Raw genomic sequence first — 25,163 nt, 5'->3', positions numbered from 1 at the left:
TGTGTGTACAAGTTGTATTACATTTTAATATTTTGTAATAATTACTATTGCTGTATGTTACTTTCCCCCCAGCTTAACTGCTTAAAGACGCCACCCCACATACGCGATTCTCTATACAAACGTTTTAGAAAAATAAGTTTTTGTTGCAAAATGACAATAAAGGTTGTAAAATAACTATGATTTAGAAAGTTATAACCCTTGAAAAATCTCTATTTCAAAGCTTTTGAGGCAACTCAAAGATTTTTTTTAATTCCATAGACGAAATAGCGGGCATCAGATAGTAAACAATAGGGTAAATTATTTAAAAAAAAAATTATTACGCTTTTATTATTAATTATTAAATACGCTTGTTAAGAAAATTACACGAAGTACAAGTTCAAAGCTAAAACTAATAGTATTTGTATAGATTTATTTACTGAAGATGAAATATCAAAGGACTTATTCGAAACTTTATCATCTTATATACCCCGAGGAATAAGGAATGGAAATCTCGTCTTATCTCAGGGAGTTTAAAAAGCGCTACCAAGTTTAATTAAAGATCGGAAGTACTTTGATAGATACGATTTTGATTTTGACTTCCCTGGCACAGTGGTTAGCCTGCGCTCGTCTCTGGATAGGTACAACTGCAAACTATCTCTTATCTTTTGTCAAAATCGGACAACGGATGGACCGTTAAAAAGTTCAATACCGACACACTTTCGCATTTATAAATTAGCACAGTATAAAACTGTGGAATAGCGTGGATTAGTATGGAATTAGAACAAGTAATTATAAGTTTTCAAAAAAACCCGAATGCGGTTTGCTATGCATCTTTTTCAGTCCGCACATTTTAAGCGAAAAAGATCAAAGACAAAATTCTTAAAAAAGATTTTTTAAGAATTTTATCAATGACACTCGCGTCATTGACACAAATCTAATAATGTACGTATCATTTATCAAAATCGGTTGAGCCGTTGTGCAGTTACGAGCGAATATAGGAACGGACATACATATGGTGAAACAGATAACCCTCGTTTTGGGTTTCGCCGACGGTAGTCGAGTGAAAATAGTATTTATTTCCTCTCACAACTTTTCGAGCGTAGGTACATTCGTCTACTTAACCGAGTCCATTGAGTTGTCCAAATTCAATTTTGCCAACGCCTGCCACGGTCTACTTTCCTGGTGCCCGTACGTAGATGGAATCGGTAATAGCCTTTCCTGGGGACCAAACAAGTTTAAGAATATCCGGGAAAGTATTAGCTTAACACGGGATGGAAGTGTCCGAAAGTTTTAGACGTCTAATTCGAATTTGGTCTATTCGTGCTAACTTTTATAATGAAAGCTACTTGTCACATAATTACTTATTTATAATGATGCTGACAATTTTATTTATAATCAGTCGTCCAAGCATGATCATTGCGAGATATCGACTGTGAACTTGGAATAGAATAGAATAGAATATACTTTTATTCAAATAAACTTTTACAAGTGCTTTTGAATCGTCAAAATAATCTACCACTGGTTCGGAATGCCGTTCCTAACGAGAAGAACCAGCAAGAAACTCGGCGGTTGCTCTTTTCAATTGTTCAATTTACAATAATATGCCACACTTTACAAGAAATTGCAGCCCTTTGACACGTGCAAGGGTTCACCTACACTGGTAGGCGGAACACCTTGTTGTTATTAGAACGCTACCAAAAACTAAGGCAGGTGATATTCAAATTCAAAATATTTTATTCAATTAGACTTTTAGACTTTTACAAGTTCTTTTGATAGTATTGATAAGATACCACAAATAATCTGTATTTTTAAACGTTCGCAATGTATTGCAAATAAAACACTAAACTGACACTAGAGGTCAACGAACGTTGCGTAGATAAGTGCCACGAGATCAATGCCACGTCGTAGGCACTGACCCCGAGTTTTGTTCGCTATACACCGCGGCTTTGACAAATACTAATCATTACTAAAACTACAAGTATTAAGCAAAAATAAAACAACACAAGTATAAAATCTATCACTAAAACTACAAGTATAAAGCAAATACTGTAGTGTAGTAGAATATTTTTTGTAAGCTTTCTAAACACACCCTGTATAAAAAGATAACACAAAACACGGACAGCAGGTGAAAAGCTAGTAAAACATAAAAGCGAGCGCAAAGTAGCAGCGCATAAAAATTAAACTCATGCAGCTTGCATTTTAAAATTTCAAAATAAAAGCAGCTAAAGCTGTTATAGACGATTAAACACAGCGGGGCAATATCGATACGCTCGACAAATAAAAATATCCATTACAAAAGCGGGTACGTCACTATCAATATGGAAAAATCAGGCGCAATACGCAAACGATTTAATAAATCTGCTATTCGTTTATTTGATGCCAAGATTTCTACTAGTTAGTAGGTACTAGCTTTTGCCTGGAACTTATACCCAGAGGATTAAAGCTTCCTAAAATCCCGTAAATGTTCTGTTTTTCTGAGATACCAATGCTCTATCCAAAGAGAGAAGTTAATATAGAGTTCTCTCTGTTATGTAATCCCATACAAATGATAAAGACAAAAAGTTAGTGAGTAACAGTAGTGTAAAAGTTAGTGATTTGACAAACTCATCACAAAGTTATTTAACGAGCTTATGAGTATGTTTTCCCTACTAACTTGTTTCCGTGGATAGACTATAAGTAGGTTATTTTTACCCGACATCGGCAAAGCCAAAAGGAAGGGTTATAATTTTATAGCAGTCTATGTATGTGTGTATGCATGTATGTATGTATGTTTGTATCCAGATTCTGTGTGTTCCATCGTAGCGCCTAAATTTCTGGGTCGATTTAGAGGAATGAGGTGTCAATCGATTTGTCGTAAAGGTCCGGGTGACATAGGCTACATTTTATACGAAAAAAAAAATTGTTGGTCTCCAAAAGTTTTTTTTGCTATTGTATCGAGTGGCATGTCAAATGAAAGAGGAGAAAATTCTGAGTTCACGAATATAAATGTACTACAACATTGAAATATACCAAGCGACAGAAAAACAATTTTACTAAGTATAACATTTTAGCGTTTATTAAGACGATCGCAGTCGAGTTTTAGTTTTCAACTTTATCTTGTTGTAAATACATATTTTTATTACCCGACTTCGGCAAAGCCAAAAAGAAAGGGTTATGATTTTAGCAGTCTATGTATGTATGTATTTTAAATAAGACTTGTAAAATTCTATCATCTAGTTAGGCAAACCAGGAATCAGTGGTTACATTAATTTGCACAGTTTGCCTTGAAATAATATACAAACTTGTGCAGCCTCTCTTGGCAGCCTGCCTACTCGGTGTACTGGCTCTGGTAGTCAACAGTTTTTATTTATCTACCCTTTCCTCGTGGATCATATTTATTAGCTATTGGAGTTTACTGAGGTGGAATGGCCTAGTGGAGCTGTGATAGCCTAGTGGTTAAGGCGTCCGGCTCCTAATCGGAAGTCGGGGGTTCGATCCCGGGCACGCACCTCTAACTTTTCGGAGTCTTGTGCGTTTTAAGTAATTAAATATCACGGTGAAGGAAAACATCGTAGGAAAACCTGCATACCTGAGAGTTTTTCATAAAGTTCTCAAAGGTGTGTGATGTCTGCCAATCCGCCTTTGGCCAGTGTGGTAGACTATGGCCAAAGCCTTTCTCATTCTGAGAGGAGACCTGTTCTCTGTAGTGAGCCGACGATGGGTTGGCCATGATGAGATAGGATGGCGCCTTCGTACCGGAAAGCGCAAGATTGGAACACTTCCCACTAAGTCGTACGGAATGAGTCGTACGGAACCGCACAAACATGTTTGTGATTGGTTAGTTACTCAAAATGGTTAAATTAGTAAGTCCAGGTGAGGTTAGTAATCTGAAATTACTAATTTAAATCATACTTTAAGCTTTTAATAAATAAACATAACACATTTAATAATTCTGAAATAGCAGTTGAATAAATAAAAACCTTCAGCAAGAATAAACAAAATGGGAACGCTTGCAAGAGAAGTGGGTACACTTGTCGAGTTTGTGTATTTTAACGGAGAACTAAGAACTTTAAGGCTTGTATACATAGTGCGAGCTGCTGAATTGAGACTAGACAGCGTTTACGTTAACGTAAGAGAATCACACTATCACACTTCACACTATATAATATTATAAAGGAGAAAGTTTGTGTGTGTGTGATGTTATGACGATGATATGTATAGCTCTCTACGACACGAGATACAACAAGCATCCGCCATGTGGCCGTTTCGTTTCATAGTGCACCATATATTTATCGTCTACAAGGATACATCGTCTCATTCGTGTGACAGGGGTGCTTGCTATGTCAAAACCTTACCATTAGCTCAGTGATCAATATAGTATGATTTACTTACCTATACCCGATCATGCGCGGGAAATATTAATTGATGTAAATATGACGTTTTACTGAAGTAATTCGTATGAACACCACAGGCGTGTAAATCTGGGTACAAACGTACTGACTACTAACTGATCCGCATCGGCTTTGCTCGGGTAGAATCCATGCTAAATAATTATTACTAGCTGATACCCGCGACATCGTTCGCGTGGATGTAGGTTTTTTAAAATTCCCGTGGGAACTCTTTGATTTTCCGGGATAAAAAGTAGCCTATGTGTTAATCCAGGGTATAATCTATGTCCATTCTAAATTTCAGCCCAATCCGTCTAGTAGTTTTTGCGTGAAGGAGTGACAAACATACACACACACACATACAAACTTTCTCCTTTATAATATTATAGTGTGATGTGATGTGATAAATGCGAAAGTATGTCTACCTGCAGCCTATTACCTTTTTACGGCCCATTCGGTTCAACCGATTTTGACGATCGGCACAGAGATAGACATAAGTAATATCTAACTACGACGCGACAAATTTGATTCGAACAATGTACGCAAATAGCTGTTCCAGTTACTAACCAGGTCAACTAGCATTATGTAAACCAGCCGTTAGTGTAACTATTGAAGCGCGATGCTCACTGATGGTGGATTTTTACTTAATTATGCATGAAGAAAGAGTGTTTACATCAAGTTGCATAATTTTGGATGCGTTGATATTTCAGTTTATTTTTACTCTAATTGAAATATATGATTCATCGCATCAACCTTCCACTATTGCACATAATATGCCTTTCCCAGCGCACATCTGATCTGCAGTTTTCTTCATCTAGCCACTTCCCGCCACCTTCTTTATAAAGTACTAGCTGATACCCGCGACTTCGTTCGCGTGGATGTAGGTTTTTTAAAATTCCTGTGGGAACTCTTTGATTTTCCGGGATAAAAAGTAGCCTTTGTGCTAATCCAGGGTATAATCTATCTCCATTCTAAATTTCAGCCCAATCCGTCCAGTAGTTTTTGCATGAAGGAGTAACAAACATACACACACACACACCCACACACACACACACACAAACTTTCTCCTTTATAATATTAGTGTGATTAGTGTGATGTGATACGTGAACGGAAACACTCTCTTACAGTTCTCGCGTAACTCAATACCTATCTTATCAGAAAGAGGTAAGTAAGGTTTATTACGCGATAGACAGAGACCGTTTATTAAATTTTAGGCTGCAGCGATGAGCGAGCTGAATTATTGCACTTTATTGTGGCGCAACAAAAACGTCTTTGCAGAGTGATCATTTTGTACATAGACGGTACATAAAGTATTATCACACTAATATTATAAAGGAGAAAGTTTGTATGTGTGTGTGTGTGTGTGTGTGTATGTTTGTTACTCCTTCACGCAAAAACTACTGGACAGATTGGGCTGAAATTTAGAATGGAGATAGATTATACCATGGATTAGCACATAGGCTACTTTTTATCCCGGAAAATCAAAAAATTCCCACGGGAATTTTAAAAAACCTACATCCACGCGAACGAAGTCGCGGGTATCAGCTAGTGTGATTATAATATCGTCTGTCCTGCGAGTTGTGGTCGACTATGCTGCGCTTGCCGGTTCGCGGTATTTACTCCAGAGAACTTCTGCTGAGCCATCGGTTCTGCGACAAACAAAGTTCTGAAAGTTAAGTCAATGTTATCCTGTATGTTTGTTGAATAAATAAAAATATGTGGTTACAGTACATAGAGCAGGCATCATGCCAAGAAAACACGGGGCTAACTCGTGCAGGAATTTTGGATGAAAACTGAGAGCATAACGTCGTCTTAGAGCGAAAACCTCGGGAATGCATTTTTGCTCAAATTTATTTTATTGCGTTTCTAGGAAGAGAACCTCGCAACGCACATCCTGATCTGACTAATTTGTTCATTCGATACTCGTAACGCCATCTATGACATTAAATGAGAAACTCGTAAGTACTCGCTTCTAATTTTACAGCACGCAGTTTTTTCTTCCTCCTGAAAAGTTACTTCTTTTACACTTACGAGGTTTTCACTCTAAGCCGTCGATAAGTAGATAACTATTGTTTTTGGATGTTAGAAACTTATACATATTTCAGTAGATACTTACTATCTTTAAATGGTTTAAGGCTTTAAAAGAAACCAATGTTAATTTTTTTTTTCGGGATTAATATGTACTTTAATTCCGTTTCCTAATGATGCTAGGTATTTAGGACCTATTTTTGTCAACCGCGAAAATGTAACAATCACACAAATAGATTACAATTTCCCTTTTCTAGTATTTGTACAGTTTATTGTTATATTGTAGTAGTATTATTGCTTGTAACAAAAACATAAGGTTATTTAAATAATTTGAAACTAAGTATTTTTAATAAATCAACCCTTGATGCCCTTGATATTATGCTTGGCAGAATATGCGATTCTACCTAATTTTTAAGAACAATCTATATTTTACCATATTCTAGCAAATAAACACTTCTGATTCTGATTCTGATTTGAATTAAATGAAAAAATAAACCTTACTTATTGAGTTTTGATATAAAGAAATCATCTTATATTGTAGTTATATGTTAATGAGATGGAAATCAGCCAATTTTGTAATGATAGAGATAATAAAGATATTTTCACATAAAATAGTCGGCCAAGTAAAGTAAAGTCAACTTATTCTGTACTCGAGTTTTCCAAAAGTTGAACTAAACGAGCGTATTGAAACATTGCAAAGATAGATCCCTCCAGTTAGGCAACAAATTATAACAGAATTCCCGTTAAAATGGATAGACATTCACAACTTGTATCAAAGCCAAGTTTTGATTAAGTAATAAGTTACCTACGGCTTTTGCTTAATTTTGTAGTCGGTATTCCTTGAATGTAAAACATTGATGTAACTTCAGTCGAACTTTTCCAAGATACTCATGAGCTCGATACATTGAATTTACCTATACAATAAACAAGTGTAAAGTAAAAATTTATAACACCCCCGACAAGTGAAGGTTACAGTAACTAGAAAAGAGCTGATAACTTTCAAACGGCTGAAACAATCTTCTTGGATTAAAAAAGGGGTGTTATAAGTTTGACGTGTGTATCTGTGCATCTGTCTGCGGCATCGTAGCTCCTAAACTAATGAACCGATTTTAATTTAGTTTTTTTTGTTTGAAAGGTGACTTGATCGAGGGTGTTCGAGTTGCTGCAACCTTCACTTGTCGGGGATGTTATAAATTTTTAATTTACACTTGTTTAAGGTTTTTAGTTTTAGATTCATTGTTCTAATAAGTTCTAATAATAAAGTAAGGCGAAAAAAACCTATTAGTTGATGTTAATTCGAAATCTTTGTAATACTGCGCCACATTTCCATTACGTACTTATGCAAAGTTACTATATTTTACATAGTATAAGCCCATCAGGCCTTCTGAAATTCCTTTTGAAATGTAAGTACGTTTGTGTGTTAAATTAGCTTTAGCCAGTCAAAGTTGATTGATGCGAATGGATTCGGGCATCGAATCCCTCTTATCCCGTATTGAACGAGAGGGATCGAATACTTAAAGTGTATCCGATTTATACGTCAGATTTACCTAATGTAATGTTTTATCACATGACCCATACACCCGTATGTTTTTGGGTGTGGTATTTTTTAGCACCCAATGTGGAGAAAGCATTCATTATCAATCGATTGCTCGTAAAGCAACGTTGACCCAAGTTGGTAAATGGATTGGTAACCAACTTTAGAAGTACCTAAGTAATTTTAAGAACCTTGTAGAATGAATATGAATAAGTAAATAAATTTTCAAAAGTCAAAAGGTCGTTATATTTACTCATCCTGTCGTCTTTGTCTTTTTTTAGGGTTGCATATCTCAAAAGGAAAAACGTAACCCTTATAGGATCACTTTGTTGTCTGTATGTCTGTCTGTCTATCTATTTGTCCGTCTGTCCATCTATCGCGTCTGTCAAGAAAACCTATAGGGTACTTGAAGTTGACATAGAGTCATGCAATTTGGCAAGTTAGCAGGTCTTATAGCACAAGTAATGGGGAAATTTGAAAACCGTGAATTTGTGGTTACATCACAAAAAAAAATGAGTTTCGATTTTCAAAGTAAGATCACTATATCAAGTGGTGTATCATATTATAAAAGGGCTATACCTGTACATTCTAAAACTGATTTTTATTTATTTTACGCATAATAGTTTTTGATATATCGTGCAAAATATAGAAAAAAATACCTGAGTACGGAACCCTCGGTGCGCAAGTCAGACTCGCACTTGGTAGGTTTTTTATGATAGTGTTTTACCTAAACTGCAAGAAAATTTCTAAATAATTTCAAATATACACCAAAAATTAAGTTAAATAATAAAATAAAAGGCGCTCTGAGGCTGTCACCCAGGGGAGACGCAGGTTTTTTGATAAATGTAGTTACAAGTGTAAATTAAAAATTTATAACACCCCCGACGATCCAAAGTATTTGAGTTTTCCAAAACATCATTTTCAAATAAATAATTATGTATTTAGGCAACGTCTATCTTGACAGCTTGACATTTGTATATTGACATAATATTATGAACCTAACGGTTATCTAACCTTATTTTCTACAAGAAAACTAGAAAAGAGCTGATAACTCTTAAACGGCTGAACCAATTTTTTTAGATTATAGCTAAGAACACTCTCGATCAAGCCACCTTTCAAACAAAAAAAACTAAATTAAAATCGGTTCATTCGTTTAGGCGCTACGATGCCACAGACAGATACACAGATACACAGATACACAGATACACAGATACACAGACACACAGATACACAGATACACACGTCAAACTTATAACACCCCTCTTTTTGGGTCGGGGGTTAAAAATGATTTAATTGGATCACTGATTCCTTCGTTTTCAGCTCAACTCATCTGTTTATAGTACACAGGACTACAAAAAGATGGGTTGAGATATTGGACTGATTGGAGATACTTATTAAGGGGATAAAAAATATACAAGTCATGACACTATCTTGTGGCCTGATGAATGCAAAGCTGGATCTCTTAATGACTCGTTAATGAATACAAAAATAGGACCTCAGTCGGTTGACCTCTTTTTCCAATCCAACTTTTCATCCTAACATTCTTTCTTTCTGTCCGTTCCAACCGCAAACCGCTGGACCGTCGCTAATGAAACTTGAGCTTTACCTTTGGTTTTTACTGGGATTTATTCACCAAACTAAGGGCTCATTCCCACGGGAGAGGAAAATCGCCGTGATTTCAATCCTCTTAGAGAGCGTGTATCACTGACGATTGAATTGAAATTGATGCTATTGATAAAGATAAATTATAGATTCGTGGAAACAAACCTATTTTTGAATATACATAAGTTTACCTAGCTTTTTTTTAACGCTGAGGAATTTACGCATCCCCCCTCCCGGAAGCCAGCCAGCCAGTCGTAAGCCAGCCAGCCAGCTGAGGGAAAGTTACCTTAAGTTTTCCAAGCGGGCTTCCCAGCGATTTCCATACAAAATGTTATTTGGTGCTCATTTTTTTTAATAGACATAAAGCAAGCAAGCAAAACAAATACCTATGTGTATATATATTTTTTTTTTAAATTACCAATTAATTTAATTAATTTTTTTAGTTTGCCAGATTTCCGCAAAATGTGTAGTTTCAAAGTTACGTGGGCAAGGCTCGTCGACAGTAATACACGTGTTAAGGTTCATTTTACTTTACACTCAATTCAAAATTACACTCAAGTGATCGACTACGTAAAGATTGATCGGTTAAATACTTAGTAAACACACTAAAACAAGTTATAAAAATAAACAATATACAATAAAACTCCTGTTGAAAGACCGAATAAAAAGTTAAATACGTTTCAATGAAGGCATTAGAGTTGGATTAAGCTTAGACTACAATAACGACAGTTGAGTATCGAATTTACATTAGCATTTGGAATGGAGCTAACTTGATACTCAATATCGATTCACGTCTGAAATGTACAGTCAAAGGCCGTAAGTCGTTAAGCACCTTAATGATTATATTCACGTGGCACGGTTATGCACATGCGTTAGGTGTGTGTATTTATAGAAAAAGGTCATAAGTGCGAAAGGTTTTTGATGCAATAGTTTCGCGGAATTGCTACTCGAATTCTGAAGCCAACCGTACAAGGCAAGAACTTACTAAGTATGTACTTATCATACTAAGAACTTCATAATGTCGTCGAACCATCAATAGGTCAACGATATACTTAACGGCGCACGTATACCAAAGGTTATTACGTAATAGCGTAAGATTAATGGTATCGAAATAACATTAGCATTTGAAAATGCCGTAGGATCAGATGCAAAAGAAACATTTTTCAATACTGAAAATACAAGTGAAGTCAGCAGCATCGATGACAACGAAATTATAACATTACTAGAGGATGCTCGCGACTTCGTCCGCGTGGATTTAGGTTTTTAAAGATCCCGTGGGAATGGTTTGATTTTCCGGGATAAAAAGTTGCCTATGTCAATTACAGGGAGGTAAGCCACCTCGGTACCAAATTTCATACAAATCGGTTAAGCGGATGTGTTTTTAAGAATTCCGTGGGAACTCTTTGATTTTCCGGGATAAAAAGTAGCCTATGTCCGTCCTCGAGATATAAGCTAATCCTGTACCAAATTTCGTCAGAATCAGTTAAACTGTTGGCCCGTGAAAAGGTAGCAGACAGACAGACCGACAGACACACTTTCGCATTTATAATATTAAGTATGGATTAGACAACCCGCTGCGGGTGAATCTTGTTACTTACCTGAAACGCTTTCAGACTTGAAAAATATAGTATTTCTTGCGCCTTTTATAGGTAGTTGCTACTATTACCAACAACGTTGGCTACTAACTGCCTTCCACTTCCAACCTGCCATTCTTATATTTCTTTCTATTAAATCTTATATTCCGTACGCTTAGAAGATTTTAATATATTAATATTAATATATTGCAATAAGCATAATGACTATTTATAAAGCTTAAGTTACATCGAAGGGTACCCAGTTCGATTAAACTTCGACTACATTAACAAGAGTTCTCAGTAACGAATTTACATTAGCATTCGAAATGGCGCTTACTTAGGAGTCAATATCGATTCCAGTTTGAATTGTACAAGGTAAGAAGTTACTGACTTTAGTACTTGATAAAGTCATGAAATAGAAATAGAAATGGAATGGTTTTTTTATTTTCTTTTACTAACTAATAACTTTCAAAAGTGATTTTGAATCGTAAGTGAATCTATCACTGGTTTGGAATGCCCTTTCTACCGAGAAGAACCAGTAAGAAATTCGACAGTTGATCTTTACGAGCATCTCGAAACTAAAAATAATTTATTCAAAGTAGGTACTATTGTACACCTTTTGATGGTCAAATTGTTAGATTTGTAAGATGATATAGTGGTGATAATTAATTAATAAAGCTACGAGGGTTCCAAACGCGCCCATGCCTGAGAAGAGCCCACAACAAACTCAGCCGGGTATTCTATTTTATCATTACCACTTTACAAAATCATTTACCTATACTTATTAGAACTATCAAAGCTGTGTGGCAAATCCCAAGCTTTCTAATCATTTAAATAATCCTTTACATTGTAATAACATTTTTCAGTTGTCTAATAGTAAAGGCCGATTCACACCAATTGCGTACACGTGGCACGTGCGTAGTGACGCACGTAGACCCCTAACACATTGGATTACGCATACGTCCCCGCTTTACGCAAGCGGTGTGCCATGTTTCATAGAGTTCCATACATTACAACGCAATGGTACACGCTACGTCTACGCTTACGCAGCTTGTTTGAACGAGCTATAAGGGTTGTGCTGAAGACCAAAACGTCGTTAGTCGGGACGACTGAGTTAATACCGCCAATGCCATCATTCGCGGCTGACAAGGTTCTCTCTCGCATTTGCAACGCTTTGTCGATAAAAAGCTCATGAGAGTCACGTTGTCGTGCTGATTGTGCTTGGGCTATAGGTAGTCACAAATTATTCAGGCATATTTCACGTCAAGTGCGAAATATTCGAAAAAACCGACCTCGATGTTCGAGATGATTGATGGTCTATATTATTGTGTTGTTCGCGAAAAAGTTCTCGCGTGTTATAAGTAAGTAGATTTTGGTATACAACATGGTAAAAAATGTTTATACATAACATTGTATGGCTTTAAAATACCGTTTGACATAAAGAGTCTCTGGACTAAACCATGCGGGAGGAATGACGGTTACAGCTAAGGCTTCAGTCCATTGAGTGTGGTGGGTGCATTAGGCAAAAAAAAACAGCTGGCTTTTCTCAGTAGAATTTTCTTTCCAAACTAATGGTATTGATCTGACGTAGCATAAGTGCCACAAGTTGACCTACATGAAAGAAATGAATTTAATTTTTTTGGAAAACATGTTATTCATAATTAGCTAATATTTTTTTTTTTTATTATTTAAAACCAATATTCACAAATACTAAAAATACTTAAATATAAAAATTATAAAACGAAAATGTCATCCAAATCACTGTAACGAGGCATGGTGCCCAGAATGCTGGCTGCGTTACCTCGTTGAATGGCCAGACTAATATGCTGACCAAGGTAACTGCCAGACCTCCGGTCACCCGTGGACTCCACAAGACAGGAGACAGGTCCTTAAAAAAGGATCTGGCATATTTAAATTTTGAATGCCGGGTTGTAGTAGAAACCAGCTATCACTTTACCTACCGACGCGACCCTTTAAACTTTTTCAAGATCGATTCAACGGTTTTGCCTTGTAAAGATAACAAACAGAGTTAACATACTTGGACATTTGTAATGTTTTTATAACATTAATATTATAAACGCGAAAGTTTGTGTGTATGTAAGTGTGTGTGTGTATGTTTGTTACTCTTTCACGCAAAATCTACTGGACGGATTTGGTTGAAGTTTAGTGGAGATAGTCATACCCTGAATTAACGTTCCCACGGGATTTTGAAAAAACCTAAATCCACGCGAACAAAGTTGCCGGTATCACCTAGTAAAGTATATAGTGACATTGCACCATACATTCGGCAAGTGTCAGCCAAAACGCTGTTTACGAATAAAATTGTCTCTATATAGAATTTCGTCCGCAATTCCGAGCGTGTTAACAGAGCAAGGCAAATGTTTGCGAACCTTCGTACTTAGACCGTGACAAATGTGGCATCGAAGGAAAAAATGTTTCCCTTTCGATTTTTTTCGCTATTTCATTGTTTTGGTCCGACTTGTGAGCGTTTTATTTCGAAACTGAGCATTGCGTCCGCGTCTTTTTTTACTAATATTTTAATATAATAAAATTATATTTTATCACTGCATAGTATAAAACAAAATCGCTTCCCGATGACTGTCCCTATGTACCTATGCTTAGATCTTTAAAACTATCCAACGGATTTTGATGCAATTTTTTTTAATAGATAGAGTGATTCAAGAGCAAGGTTTATATGTGTAACACATGCATAATATAGTAGAGAAACACTGATAATTTTAGAGGTTTCTAATGTGATGTTGTAAATAAACACATTTTTTTTTGCACTTACATTGCAAACGCTGAACCCTACGAGATAGATCAAAATAAAGTACTACAGTATTGTACACCTAATCTATTTATTAACCCCCGACCCAAAAAGAGGGGTGTTATAAGTTTGACGTGTGTATCTGTGTATCTGTCTGTGGCATCGTAGCTCCTAAACTAATGAACCGATTTTAATTTAGTTTTTTTTTTGTTTGAAAGGTTCCATCCAAGAAAATTGGTTCAGCCGTTTGAAAGTTATCAGCTCTTTTTTAGTTACTGTAACCTTCACTTGTCGGGGGTGTTATAAATTTTTAATTTACACTTGTGCATTATTTGTTTGAGCAGCACACAAAATAGATTGTACTAATCGAGGGAAAATCTTCTATGATATTGCGTTTTAAAGACACTAATGAGAAAAGACACAAAATTATAAAACATTTATTTATTAGAAGCTTTAACAAAATAAAATAAAAATCTAACTTAATAAATCATTGTCAATGTTAGAATCACTGAGTTCTAATGATCTCCGTAACCGTAAAGCATTAAAATTATCGCTGTTTTGATTCCTGTAATACTTAAAATAAATAAATCCTATTAATACTAAAATAATAATGATTATTATGACTGCACACCAAATAAAATATACTAAGGCTGATGAATGTTGTGGAGAACTAGCTTCTTTGTCCTTAGATCTAGTGTTGTGTGGAGTGACGCTTTTATTGGCATTACCACACTTAATTCCGTGAACGTTGTCTTCGTGATATATCTTATCCATTGATGTCACTTCCATCGAACGGAAAAAAGTGTGATTAACCGATCTCATATTTCGGACAATCTCTTTACAGGATACAGGATTTCCTCCCAAACTTATTGAACTCAATTTTGGGGTGACAAATAATAATCTCTCAAAATCTATATATTTAATATGGTTGTAATCTATGATTAGTTTCTTGAGTTCTACGCATTCATGAAAAATATCCACATCTAGTTCTGTTATATCGTTTTTAGATAAATCTAACACTTCAGTTCTATGCAATCCTCTGAAACTGCCATATCTTAAGTTGGATAGATGATTTGATGATAAATTGAGCATTTTCAAAATCTTTATATTCTGAAATGTCCCCGGTGGTAGCTCTGTGATATTATTTTTGCTAAAATCCAAAGCTTGTAAGTTATCCATATATTTTAAGAAATGTTTGTCAATTTTGTTGAATCTATTATCACTTATGTCCAAACTAATTAACTCCTTAAAAAAACTTAAATTTATACTACTTATTTCATTATGAGACAAACTTAAGTCTGTAAGTTCTGCTAGGGAATTCGTATGATTATTGTTAAAACGTGTTATTTTATTATAGGACATATGTAACGCTTTAAGATTTTGTAATTTTTTGAAAAATGTGTCGGACACGTTTGCAATACTGTTGTAGGATAAATCTAAATACAGAACACTAGAGACATTAACTTTTGGGAGACATTTCAAATTATTGTTGTTTAAATACAGAGACTTCAAATTATTTAATTCATTTGTCAGTTCTAACGTTTGAAGCTGATTGTGAGAAAGATCTAAGGAATACAAATTATTTACACCAATAAAGTTATTAAATTCTATATTTTCTATTTTATTGTGGGAGAGATTCATTCGCGCTAACACTGGCAAATTAACAAATGACATATTGTTTACTTTATTCAAATTAAAGTTGCTTAAATCCAAATATCTCAAATATTTAGCTGGACTAAAAGTATCTGGTTCTATTGTTCCTGTTAAATAATTTCCCGTTACATTTAAATATTGTAAATTTTCAAGTGGCAAAGAAAAACTTTCAATAGTTTTGATGCTATTCATAGATAGATCTAGTTTCTTTAACTGAGTCTGATTAGCAAATTGATGCGAACTTATTTTTAATAGTTTATTGTTGTTCAGTATCAATTCTGTTAAATTCATCAATGAGTTTTTAATAAAAAGTAGATCCGATATGGAATTATGTGATAGATCTAAAATACTTAAATTTTTCATTAAACCAAAACAGGAACTATCAATGCTTGATATGTTATTTCTGCTAAGGTTAAGAACTCTTAAAGCTGCCATGTCTGAAAAAGCACCAGCTTTTAGTGATGTAATACTTTGATCATTCAATCTAAGTTCATTTATATTTGTCAAACCGGCAAATGTTGACTCCGTAATTGGTCCTGATATATTATTTTGTTCTAAATTCAAATAGTTGAGATTGTTATGCTTAAAAGCATTATCTTCTATCGTAGTGATAGAATTAGTTTCAAAATCTAAATATCTTAACTTGACGTTGTTAATTAGCATTATGTTTTCTATAACTGACTTTATTTTGTTATTTTTAAGGTCTAAAACTTCTAAGTTAAAAGCTTGATTGAAACAATTAGAATCCAATGTTTCAATAACATTGTTAGAGAAGTTTGCTGAAATTAAAGATGTTAATCTATTTAATTCATATCCAGACAACCGTATAAGGTTATTCATTGACGCATCCAAGTATTCCAAAGATTTAAAATTAATCAAAGTCATATTAAACGCTGTTAAATTATTATTTTGTAAGTCCAATCTTGTTAAGTTTCTTAAGTTCATAAACACATCGTCGGGCAAGTCATTTATCTTGTTGCATTTCAGGTCTAACTGTTTTATTTTATTCATGTATTTAAACAAGCCACTTTGTAGGTATTCTAAATTATTGTAGGAAAGGTCCAACGAAACTATTTCTGAATCTTTGTTGTCATGCGTGTATAGTGAGCTCACTCCAAGATAACTGATTTCGTTTCTCGATAAATTGAGTGATTCGAGGTATATCAAATTTTTAAATGCCATATTTTGCACATCTTTAATCCTGTTATTCGAAATATCCATGTGTTGAACTTTAGAGTAGTACCTGAAAACTGATTCTGCAATAGTGTTCCAATTATTTTCACTTGCATTAATAACTCTCACTCTTGAGTCAAAATTGGTTGCTCCAAAAAAGCCTGCACTGAGAATGTTGGCCGTAGATTTCTTTATGACAAACGTGACATAAGGCTCGGAGCTACAACTTGAGATTGAAGCACTTCCAGCATAGATTTCACAAACAACTGTGAAAATACAGTTCGAGACTCTATCTTCGATGTCGCAGATATGTGTTGGATGTACGCCCAAAAAAACTGAAGTGGTGACAAGGAAATCTGAAATTTCAAAATATTTTCATGTCTAAAGGCCTAACATGTGCAAACTGAAACAAGTCTAAATTAAAAATTTATAACACCCCCGACAAGTGAAGGTTACAGTAACTAGAAAAGAGCTGATAACTGTCAAACAGCTGAACCAATTTTCTAGGATCATAGCTAAGAACACTCTCGATCAAACCACCTTCCAAACAAAATAAGCTAAATTAAAATCGGTTCATTAGTTTAGGAGCTACGATGCCACAGACAGATACACAGATACACACGTCAAACTTATAACACCCCTCTTTTTGGGTCGGGGGTTAAAAAATCACGAGTAATGTTCTTGAAATAAAATTTCAAAAGTAGCTGACTGTTTAATTAGTAAACAACTGGGACACATATATTTTTCGCGACCCCTCTGGCGCATTAGTGAGCGCTGTTGTCTTATAAGTGGAAGGATCCAGGTTCGATTCCTGGTAGAGGGAATTTGGTAACTTATAATTTCCAAATTGTCTCTGCTCTGGTTTGCTCTGGTGGGACTATTTGGCCGTGGCTAGTTACCATCGTACCGGCAAAGCCGTGACACCAAGCGATTCAGCGTTCCAGTACCAATTACGATGCCGTATAGAAACCGATCAGGGGTATGGGTTTAATTAACCATACTCTTTCCAAGTTAGCCCGCTTCCATCTTAGACTGCATCATCACTTACCACCAAGTCAGATCGCAGTCAATGGCTAACTTGTACATATCAGAGTCAAAAATAAAATAATAAAAATTGAACAAAAGATAATTATATAGCAAAAGCTGCAGCCAATTATCTAAAAAATACTTTCAATAAAATACATATATATCTACTTACAAATAAGAGCACTCCTGTCCTCCATTTTGGAAATGAATTATATCAATAGATCCTATTAATTCTATGACATTATTAATTAAATCCACAGATTTGACGAAATGTCGAAACAAGTAGGTGTGCCATCGCCTAAACTCTGAATGAGTGATAAGGATTGCAATATGAATAAACACTATATTAATAGTTTAGGGTCCCGCAAACTATGTCAAACTCTCACGGGACAAAGTCCGGTCCTAAACTTGTCTGAGGTCCTAAGGGTCCCAAGGGTTGTCCTAAGGTCTAACACCTAGAAGCTTCATGAGTGAAGATGGATTGAATATTATACTTCAATATGAGTACAATGAAAACAGTAATAGCCTAGTGGTTAACACGTCGGCATTTTATTCGAGCGCTTCGTGGTTTGATTCTGGACGCTCACTTCAAATTTTTCGGAGTTATGTGCAATTAAATATCACTTGCTTCTTCTTCTTCTTCTCTCTGGGCTGGTTTCCGCACTTAAACGTTTCCGTCTGTTGTGCGTGCGTTGCCCCTCCCCGCCGGAGTTCACTCCAGCCATCCAAGCTCGCTCCAGAAGCCGAGTAGACCGCCCAGGTTGCCGAGGGATCACTTGCTTCAACAGTGAAGGAAAACATTGTGAGGAAACCTGTATGCCTGAATTTTTCATAATGCTGTCAGTGGTATGTGATGTGCATGACTATTTCAAAGAAAGGGCACAAAAATGCTTCAGTATTGTGATTAGCTTTGACTTGATATCTGGGTTATGGGATGAGGTCATGGATACCATTGTAATACCATGAAAATTGAAATTATTTTGAAATTATTTATTGAATTAATACTTTTGTTTAAAAAAGGCGACAGAGGTGAGTTGGGCAACTACAGGATACCATTGTAATACCATGAAAATTGAAAAGATATAGGTAAGTACTAGGTACTATGAATGTGTACTTTTTCATCAAAAGTATTAAAAATAAAAGAAGTAAAAATACCTACGGAACCTCCGTGTTTAGATTAAACATAATACTGTATAAGTCAGTTTTTATTAGTATATATTATGGACACGGTATGCAATGGAGTAGCGCAGTTCAAATATATTTAATTAATATTATATATATTTTGAAGTTCAAATATTCAGTTCAGTACCTATTCCTGTTATTATAAACATCAATAAGTTTACAGTTGAAAATCGATATTTATGTTAGTGTCATCTTGCGGGAAGTATAATAAAATATATCCATAAATATACCAAAATAATTTTACTTTTATGCTTATACTAGCTTATTCCCGTGACTTCGTCCGCGTGGACTCCATAAAATTCAATTTTCAAAAATCCTTTCTTACCGAATGTCTGCGTCGTAACTATCTGCATGCCAAACAGCCCGATCCATCCAGTAGTTTAAGCTTTGCGTTGATAGATCAGTCAGTCAGTCAGCTTTTCGTTTTAAGTATTTAGAATAAATAATATTATCGTATCACTGACACGGACACACGGACGACGGATACACGGACGACTTTGAGCGACTCTACAATTTTTAAAAAATAACGTTGCTCCATTGCGTTGTGGCGTGATTAAGGGACAAACCAACAAACAAACACACTTTCATAATTATTATAATATGGGTTGCATTTTTTGCTGCGCCATTTTATTTTATTTATTATTATTTTATTTATTTTTGTAAAAATATACGTCTCCATGTCTCTTTTGTTCTGCCACCGGAAACTTTTATCATGGTGTCGCCGAGATAATATAGCTGGAACAATGGATGGAATTTGAGTACGATCGCTTGCACTGAAATATCATCAGGATAACACTATTAACTTGTAGTGAGTAGGTATTGGTGCCTATTAACACATATTTTTTTTTTGCAAAATAGACTTACAATTCACGACAGTCTAATGGAAAGCAATGTTATAGTGCGTTTCAACGAATAGTACCTATGGCGTTATGTTGGCTCCCCTGTCTATCCAAGTAATTGGCACCATATTTGCATAAGAAGACGCAGATTTTGTTTATTTTCATTTGATTTTCCTGAATGAATGAAGTGAAAATCAAATGAAAATAAACAAAATCTGCGTCTTCTCATGCCATTATGGTCCCAATGACCACCCAACAGACAGGGGAGCCAACATAACGCCATAGGTACTATTCGTTGAAACGCACTATACAGTCTAAGTTAGGGTACGCTCATTTAAAAAAAGGTTATTCTTTTGCTTTGGTATACAAAGTCCAGAAGGGCAATAAGGGCATCAGAAACGTTGTGGAAAAAACAAGACATACAGACTTTCACATTAATAATAGTCAGTAGTATAGATTTAAACAGCTGGATCACTAACCGTATTGTAAATGCCAAAGTGTTTTAGTTTGTTGGCTTGTCCTTCAATCAGCTGCAACGGATCGACGTGACTTTGGATAGATATAATTGCAGAATTGGAGAGTGATATAGGCTACTTTTGTCTCTAAAAGTCAGAGTTCCCGTGGGATTTTAAAAAACTAAATACACACGTACAACATTGCTGGCATCAGCTAGATATTTTAAGACAATATAACGAGTCACGCGCGGAGTCGCGTACAGTTTGTAGCGTAAACAAAAAGCACTTTAAGCTGAGAAACGATAAATAAATTAAGTCCTTACTCCAACATAGTTTATGAGTATTGCGGTCCAAGACTCCAGACGACTCTTAGGGGGAAAATTGGCTGAAGCTACGCAATATAATTAAGAATACAGTGAATTTATATACAAAGTGCGGCTTGGGAGCCATTCGGAATGCTATTGGAGTTATGCTAGTTTTAAGAAACGACCGGCAACGTCCATAGGTATTTATTAACTGTTAAGGCAAGGCTGTTAACGGAGCTAATGGAAAGGTGCTTCTACACAATAGATGAATTTTTGTTTAAAAAAATAGGTTAAATATGAATTGTACTTTGTACTAATTTTGCATGCCTGGTTATGTAATGAAACATTTCTACAATATGTAATATCCTGAAAAAAGCTTATTATACAATCGAAGTCTATCTAAATGACAAAACAGCTTGGATTTGACTCGCTCCAGCAGCACACGGCGCTGCATTTGCTTGTATACAGTATGGCATATTATTGTAAATTGAATATCTACTTGAAAAGAGCAACCGCCGAGTTTCTTGCTGGTTCTTCTCGGTGGGAACGGCATTCCGAACCAGTGGCAGATTTTTTTGACGATTCAAAAGCACTTGTAAATGTCTAATTGAATAAAAACACTTTGAATTTGAATTTGAATAACATCTCATTGTAAAAAATGTTTCTGCAAATAAAGAATCTTGAATCTTGAATTCAAGCTACAGCCAACGTACCTACTTGTTAAAAACAGAGTTCTATTCCCCTTTCGCTTATGATTCTTTTAAATTTAAGTCTACTTCTTATTCTTTAACGATTTTGATTGGCTATATATAGTATGGAGATGCATTATATATTTTTGTTCGATCCAGGGTACGCACACCAAATTTTTCGGAGTTCTGTGCATTTCAAGCAATTTAGGCTGAGATCTATAGAGTGAACTTTGACTTTGCTTAGACTTCAGACACTGTTAAAACGAGACAACGTTATATGGCTGACATAAATCCATCTCGTTTTAACTGAAACTTAAGTATAAATGTGAAGCATTATAAATAGTATCGTCTATTATTATTATTAATGACTGATACCCATATTGGTTTTTTATAACTAGATAATGTAAGGCCGAGCACACACACTGACATTTTTTCTTTTTATGATAAAAATATTGCAAGAATGAGAAAGTTAGAGTTAAAATTAATTTTGTCATAACAAATGCGACAATTTTCTATAAATCTGTGGTAACAAAATCCAACAGTGTAATTCACAAGAAAGATAAAATTTTCTCGGACTTTAAAATTTGCATTGCTAATTTTAATAGGACTGAGGGACGTAAATTTTTACAGTGCAAATGGATGTTTCTGTTTAAAATATTCCTTAGATTTTGTAATGGCGGTAAAATTGCATAACATTATTGATTTTATCAACTATATATTTGTATGAAAGGATGGACAGCTGATTAAGATTTTTTAAAACATAGACCCTCAGTAGAACTGACGCAGAACGAGAAACTGACTGACAAAATATCAAAGTATAATTAAAATTGCTGCGTCTAAAAACTTCACGTAGATTTCTAGTACTCTTTACTAAAATATAGAATTGCCTTCAATTTTCCCGCTAGCTGTAATATTAGTACTTTTAAAAAAAAGAGTTACTTAATAAGAACCTAGGCAGGCGCGCTCCATCTAAGGCTACATTAATTGATGTTTTTCTCTAAACCAAATGTAATGTGTATCTGCATCTTTTTCTATTTCATATTACTAAAAAAAGACGGAAAATTAAATTTAAACACTCTTTTTAGTGTAGGTACTCTACCAACAAAAGATTCCCGACTGGCACCTTAAAACTGTCAAACTATGTCTATCTTTTTCATATTACATGAGTAAGAAAAAGATGCGAAAACTCTAATCCGAATCAGTGGCAGTATCACCTTGATTGCAATCAAGTGCAAGCCTATAAGTATAAAGTTACTTAGATTGAAAAAAAAATATAGCACCTGCACTAAGAAAGGATTATTAGAAATTTCATCGAAAGCAAAGCCGTGGCGGGTCAGCTAGAAAAAGAATAAGGAACTGGTGCGTAGGTATCTTTCCTCCTATGAGCACTAGGCCTTACCATACGTAATGCTTTGTAGGCGTTTCATATTACGCGTTTGATTGATGGTTGCCTCTACAATAGTTAATGGAAAGCTGGATCTAGCTATATCTAGTATCTATATCACTATAGATTCGTTTGGACGACCCTCAGGTTATATTGTGATAGCGTGACTGAGGTTTTTTTGTGTGAGTACGTGGACCTTTTGTTGAGGTAAACTGAAAGATATTGGATTGAGGCCTTGAACTATTGTTACAATAAAAGCTGCATTAATAGCTTTTAAAGCAGTATAATTATTATTATGATTTGAACAGATTTTTTAGGGTTCTGTACCTGAAAAGGAAAAAGAAACCCTTCACATTGTTGTCCGTCTGTCCATTCGTCCATCTATCCATCCGTCCGTCTGTCCCTCCATCCGTCCATCTGACTGTCTGTCCGTCTGTCCGTCCGTCTTTCTGTCTGTCCGTCTGTCCTTCTATTTGTCCGTCTGTCCGCATGTTTGTCGTTCTGTCAAAAAACCTATAGCTTACTTCCCTTTGACCTAGAAGCATGAAATTTGGCTTCACTGTAATGGGGTATGAATGCTGGCAGCATTACCTCGTTGAATGACCAGAATGACATGCTGAACAAAGTAACTGCCAGCCTGCCGGTCACCTTTGGACTGACTACCTTGCTACGTGAGACAGGATGGAAAAAATGATCTAGCATCTTTGTCCTACCAACCCATGGTTTTCAACCCAAAAGGCAAAAATATGAAATTATTTTCTATATTTTTATATTTGCGCCCCTTGGCCCTCTATTTTAGACACTTGTTCGGTTTAGGACAGATTTTATTGCTTTTTAAATGCGTGCGACTCAAAGACCTTGTCCCTTGTCTTATTGTAGAACCCTAAAAAGAAAGATTCACGGTATTTCAATAGTTTGTACGAAGGTCCGATATTTACAAGTGCGGAGGGCTACGTGCTACCATAAAACCTGATTCCACCAATATTTCCAGCCGTCAAAGGAAGTGCGCAGTATAAAAGATCAAAAGGACCCCCCAACTCGTGTAGATTAGGAAACCGACGCTCTGTCACGTTCCGTTTGGAATGAAATGGAATATTTCATCCTTCGTCCTTAGCACGCTCATCTGGAAGTTGATTACAAGTAAAAAATATATTTTTAATACTTGCTTTTTTCATGCGACTTCAACCTATAACTGAATTTTTAATTTTGACGTGACAACGTCTTATAATTCGGTAGAGCCGGCTGTACGCACGAAAAAACATGACTCATGCGGCGTTACCTCGCTCTGAGGCGTTCCATGTAAGGTTTGAAGTGCAAGCGAGAGCGCGGAACGAGCGACAAAGAAGCACAATCGGCCTTTGTTGTCACGTTCAACTAAACAGTAAACCGACTTTACAGACAACCAATTTTTCTTTTTTTTTAATTATCAACCGATAGAAATCCTTAGCATTTTTTTTTGGTGGGAGGCTTCGGCCGTGGCTAATTAACACCCTACTGGCAAAGCCGTGCCGCCAAGCGATTTGGCGTTCCGATGCGATGCATGCCGTGTAGAAACCAAAGGGGTATGGCTTTAATAAAAACTACCATACCCCCCCTCCCCCCACTCCCCCACCCCCCGCTTCCATCTTAGACTGAAATTAAAGGGCAGAGCTAGAATTCCTAACGGTTCTAGAAACTGTAGTTTAAGAACTAGAGGGCGAGACACAGAAGCTGTGATAGTTTCTAAACTTTGGTACTAAATAGTGCTAAACCCCATCCGTACCAAAGCCAAAGATCAGAGCTTACAAATTCGTATGAACTAAGTAGGTAATTCATGCTAGACTGTGCCATGTAAGTATGTATCCTGTAAAACGTTATTTCAATTTACAAGTGCAAGAAAAATGCATTTAAATACATTACAACTACAATCCACGTAACGTCACAGTCGGAATTCGTCATGGCGGCTGCAGCTTCGTGCGTTTCAAATATTTTGTAGAATAGATTAAACAGCTGAACCAATTTTTTTAGATTATAGCTAAGAACACTCTCGATCAAGCCAAGCCACCTTTCAAACAAAAAAAAACTTATTTAAAATCGGTTCATTCGTTTAGGCGCTACGATGCCACAGACAGATACACAGATACACACGTCAAACTTCTTGTTTATAAATTTTTTGATTTTTTCTCACTTGGTGTAAAATACCGTTTCCCAGCAAGGGCGCAGCTAGGATACGGAATATTAGTATGAATTGTAAATTGTATGCAAATATAAATTAACCCTGATAATGCGTTGTTTATTCTCCTTTGTAATTTTGAATGGTATTGTACTCGTTACAGGGTTTTGCGTGGAACATTATTGTTGCTTACGTAAACAGACGGGTGCAATTCCTGTAATTAACGTTATGTCAATTAGGTACAATTCACAATGGGTTCCACCCTACAATATGAAACAAATATATTCAATACATAGGATACATCTATGAAAATAAGTACCTACTACAGTAGCCAGCAAGTCGATTTTTTTTAATTGCATAATATGGTTGCGCTTGACGACAATCATCCATATTATCCATACTTGATAATATTATAAGTGCGAAAGTGCGTCTGTCTGTCTGTTTGCTAGCTTTT

The 25,163-nt window shown here is 35.6% G+C and overlaps 2 protein-coding genes across 2 annotated transcripts in view; one reads left to right on the top strand and one right to left on the bottom strand.

The window, feature by feature from the left end:
- Window positions 1-25,163, top strand: part of LOC123875801 (hemicentin-2-like) — a 357,222-nt gene that overhangs the window by 197,269 nt on the left and 134,790 nt on the right. The gene's annotated exons all lie outside the window — the stretch shown is intronic.
- On the bottom strand, window positions 14,273-18,010 carry LOC123875797 (toll-like receptor 3). The gene is made up of 2 exons (XM_045921827.1): window positions 17,876-18,010; window positions 14,273-17,033 (listed from the first exon to the last, which is right to left on the bottom strand). Exons 1-2 carry the CDS (start codon window positions 17,898-17,900, stop codon window positions 14,326-14,328), a joined length of 2,733 nt encoding a protein of 910 aa, XP_045777783.1. The 5' UTR covers window positions 17,901-18,010; the 3' UTR covers window positions 14,273-14,325.

This window comes from Maniola jurtina, chromosome 20 (genome assembly GCF_905333055.1).
Source record: "Maniola jurtina chromosome 20, ilManJurt1.1, whole genome shotgun sequence".
Lineage (NCBI taxonomy): Eukaryota > Metazoa > Arthropoda > Insecta > Lepidoptera > Nymphalidae > Maniola > Maniola jurtina.
The sequence above is the reverse complement of the archived record's forward strand: the minus strand, read 5'-3'. Positions and strand labels throughout refer to the sequence as shown.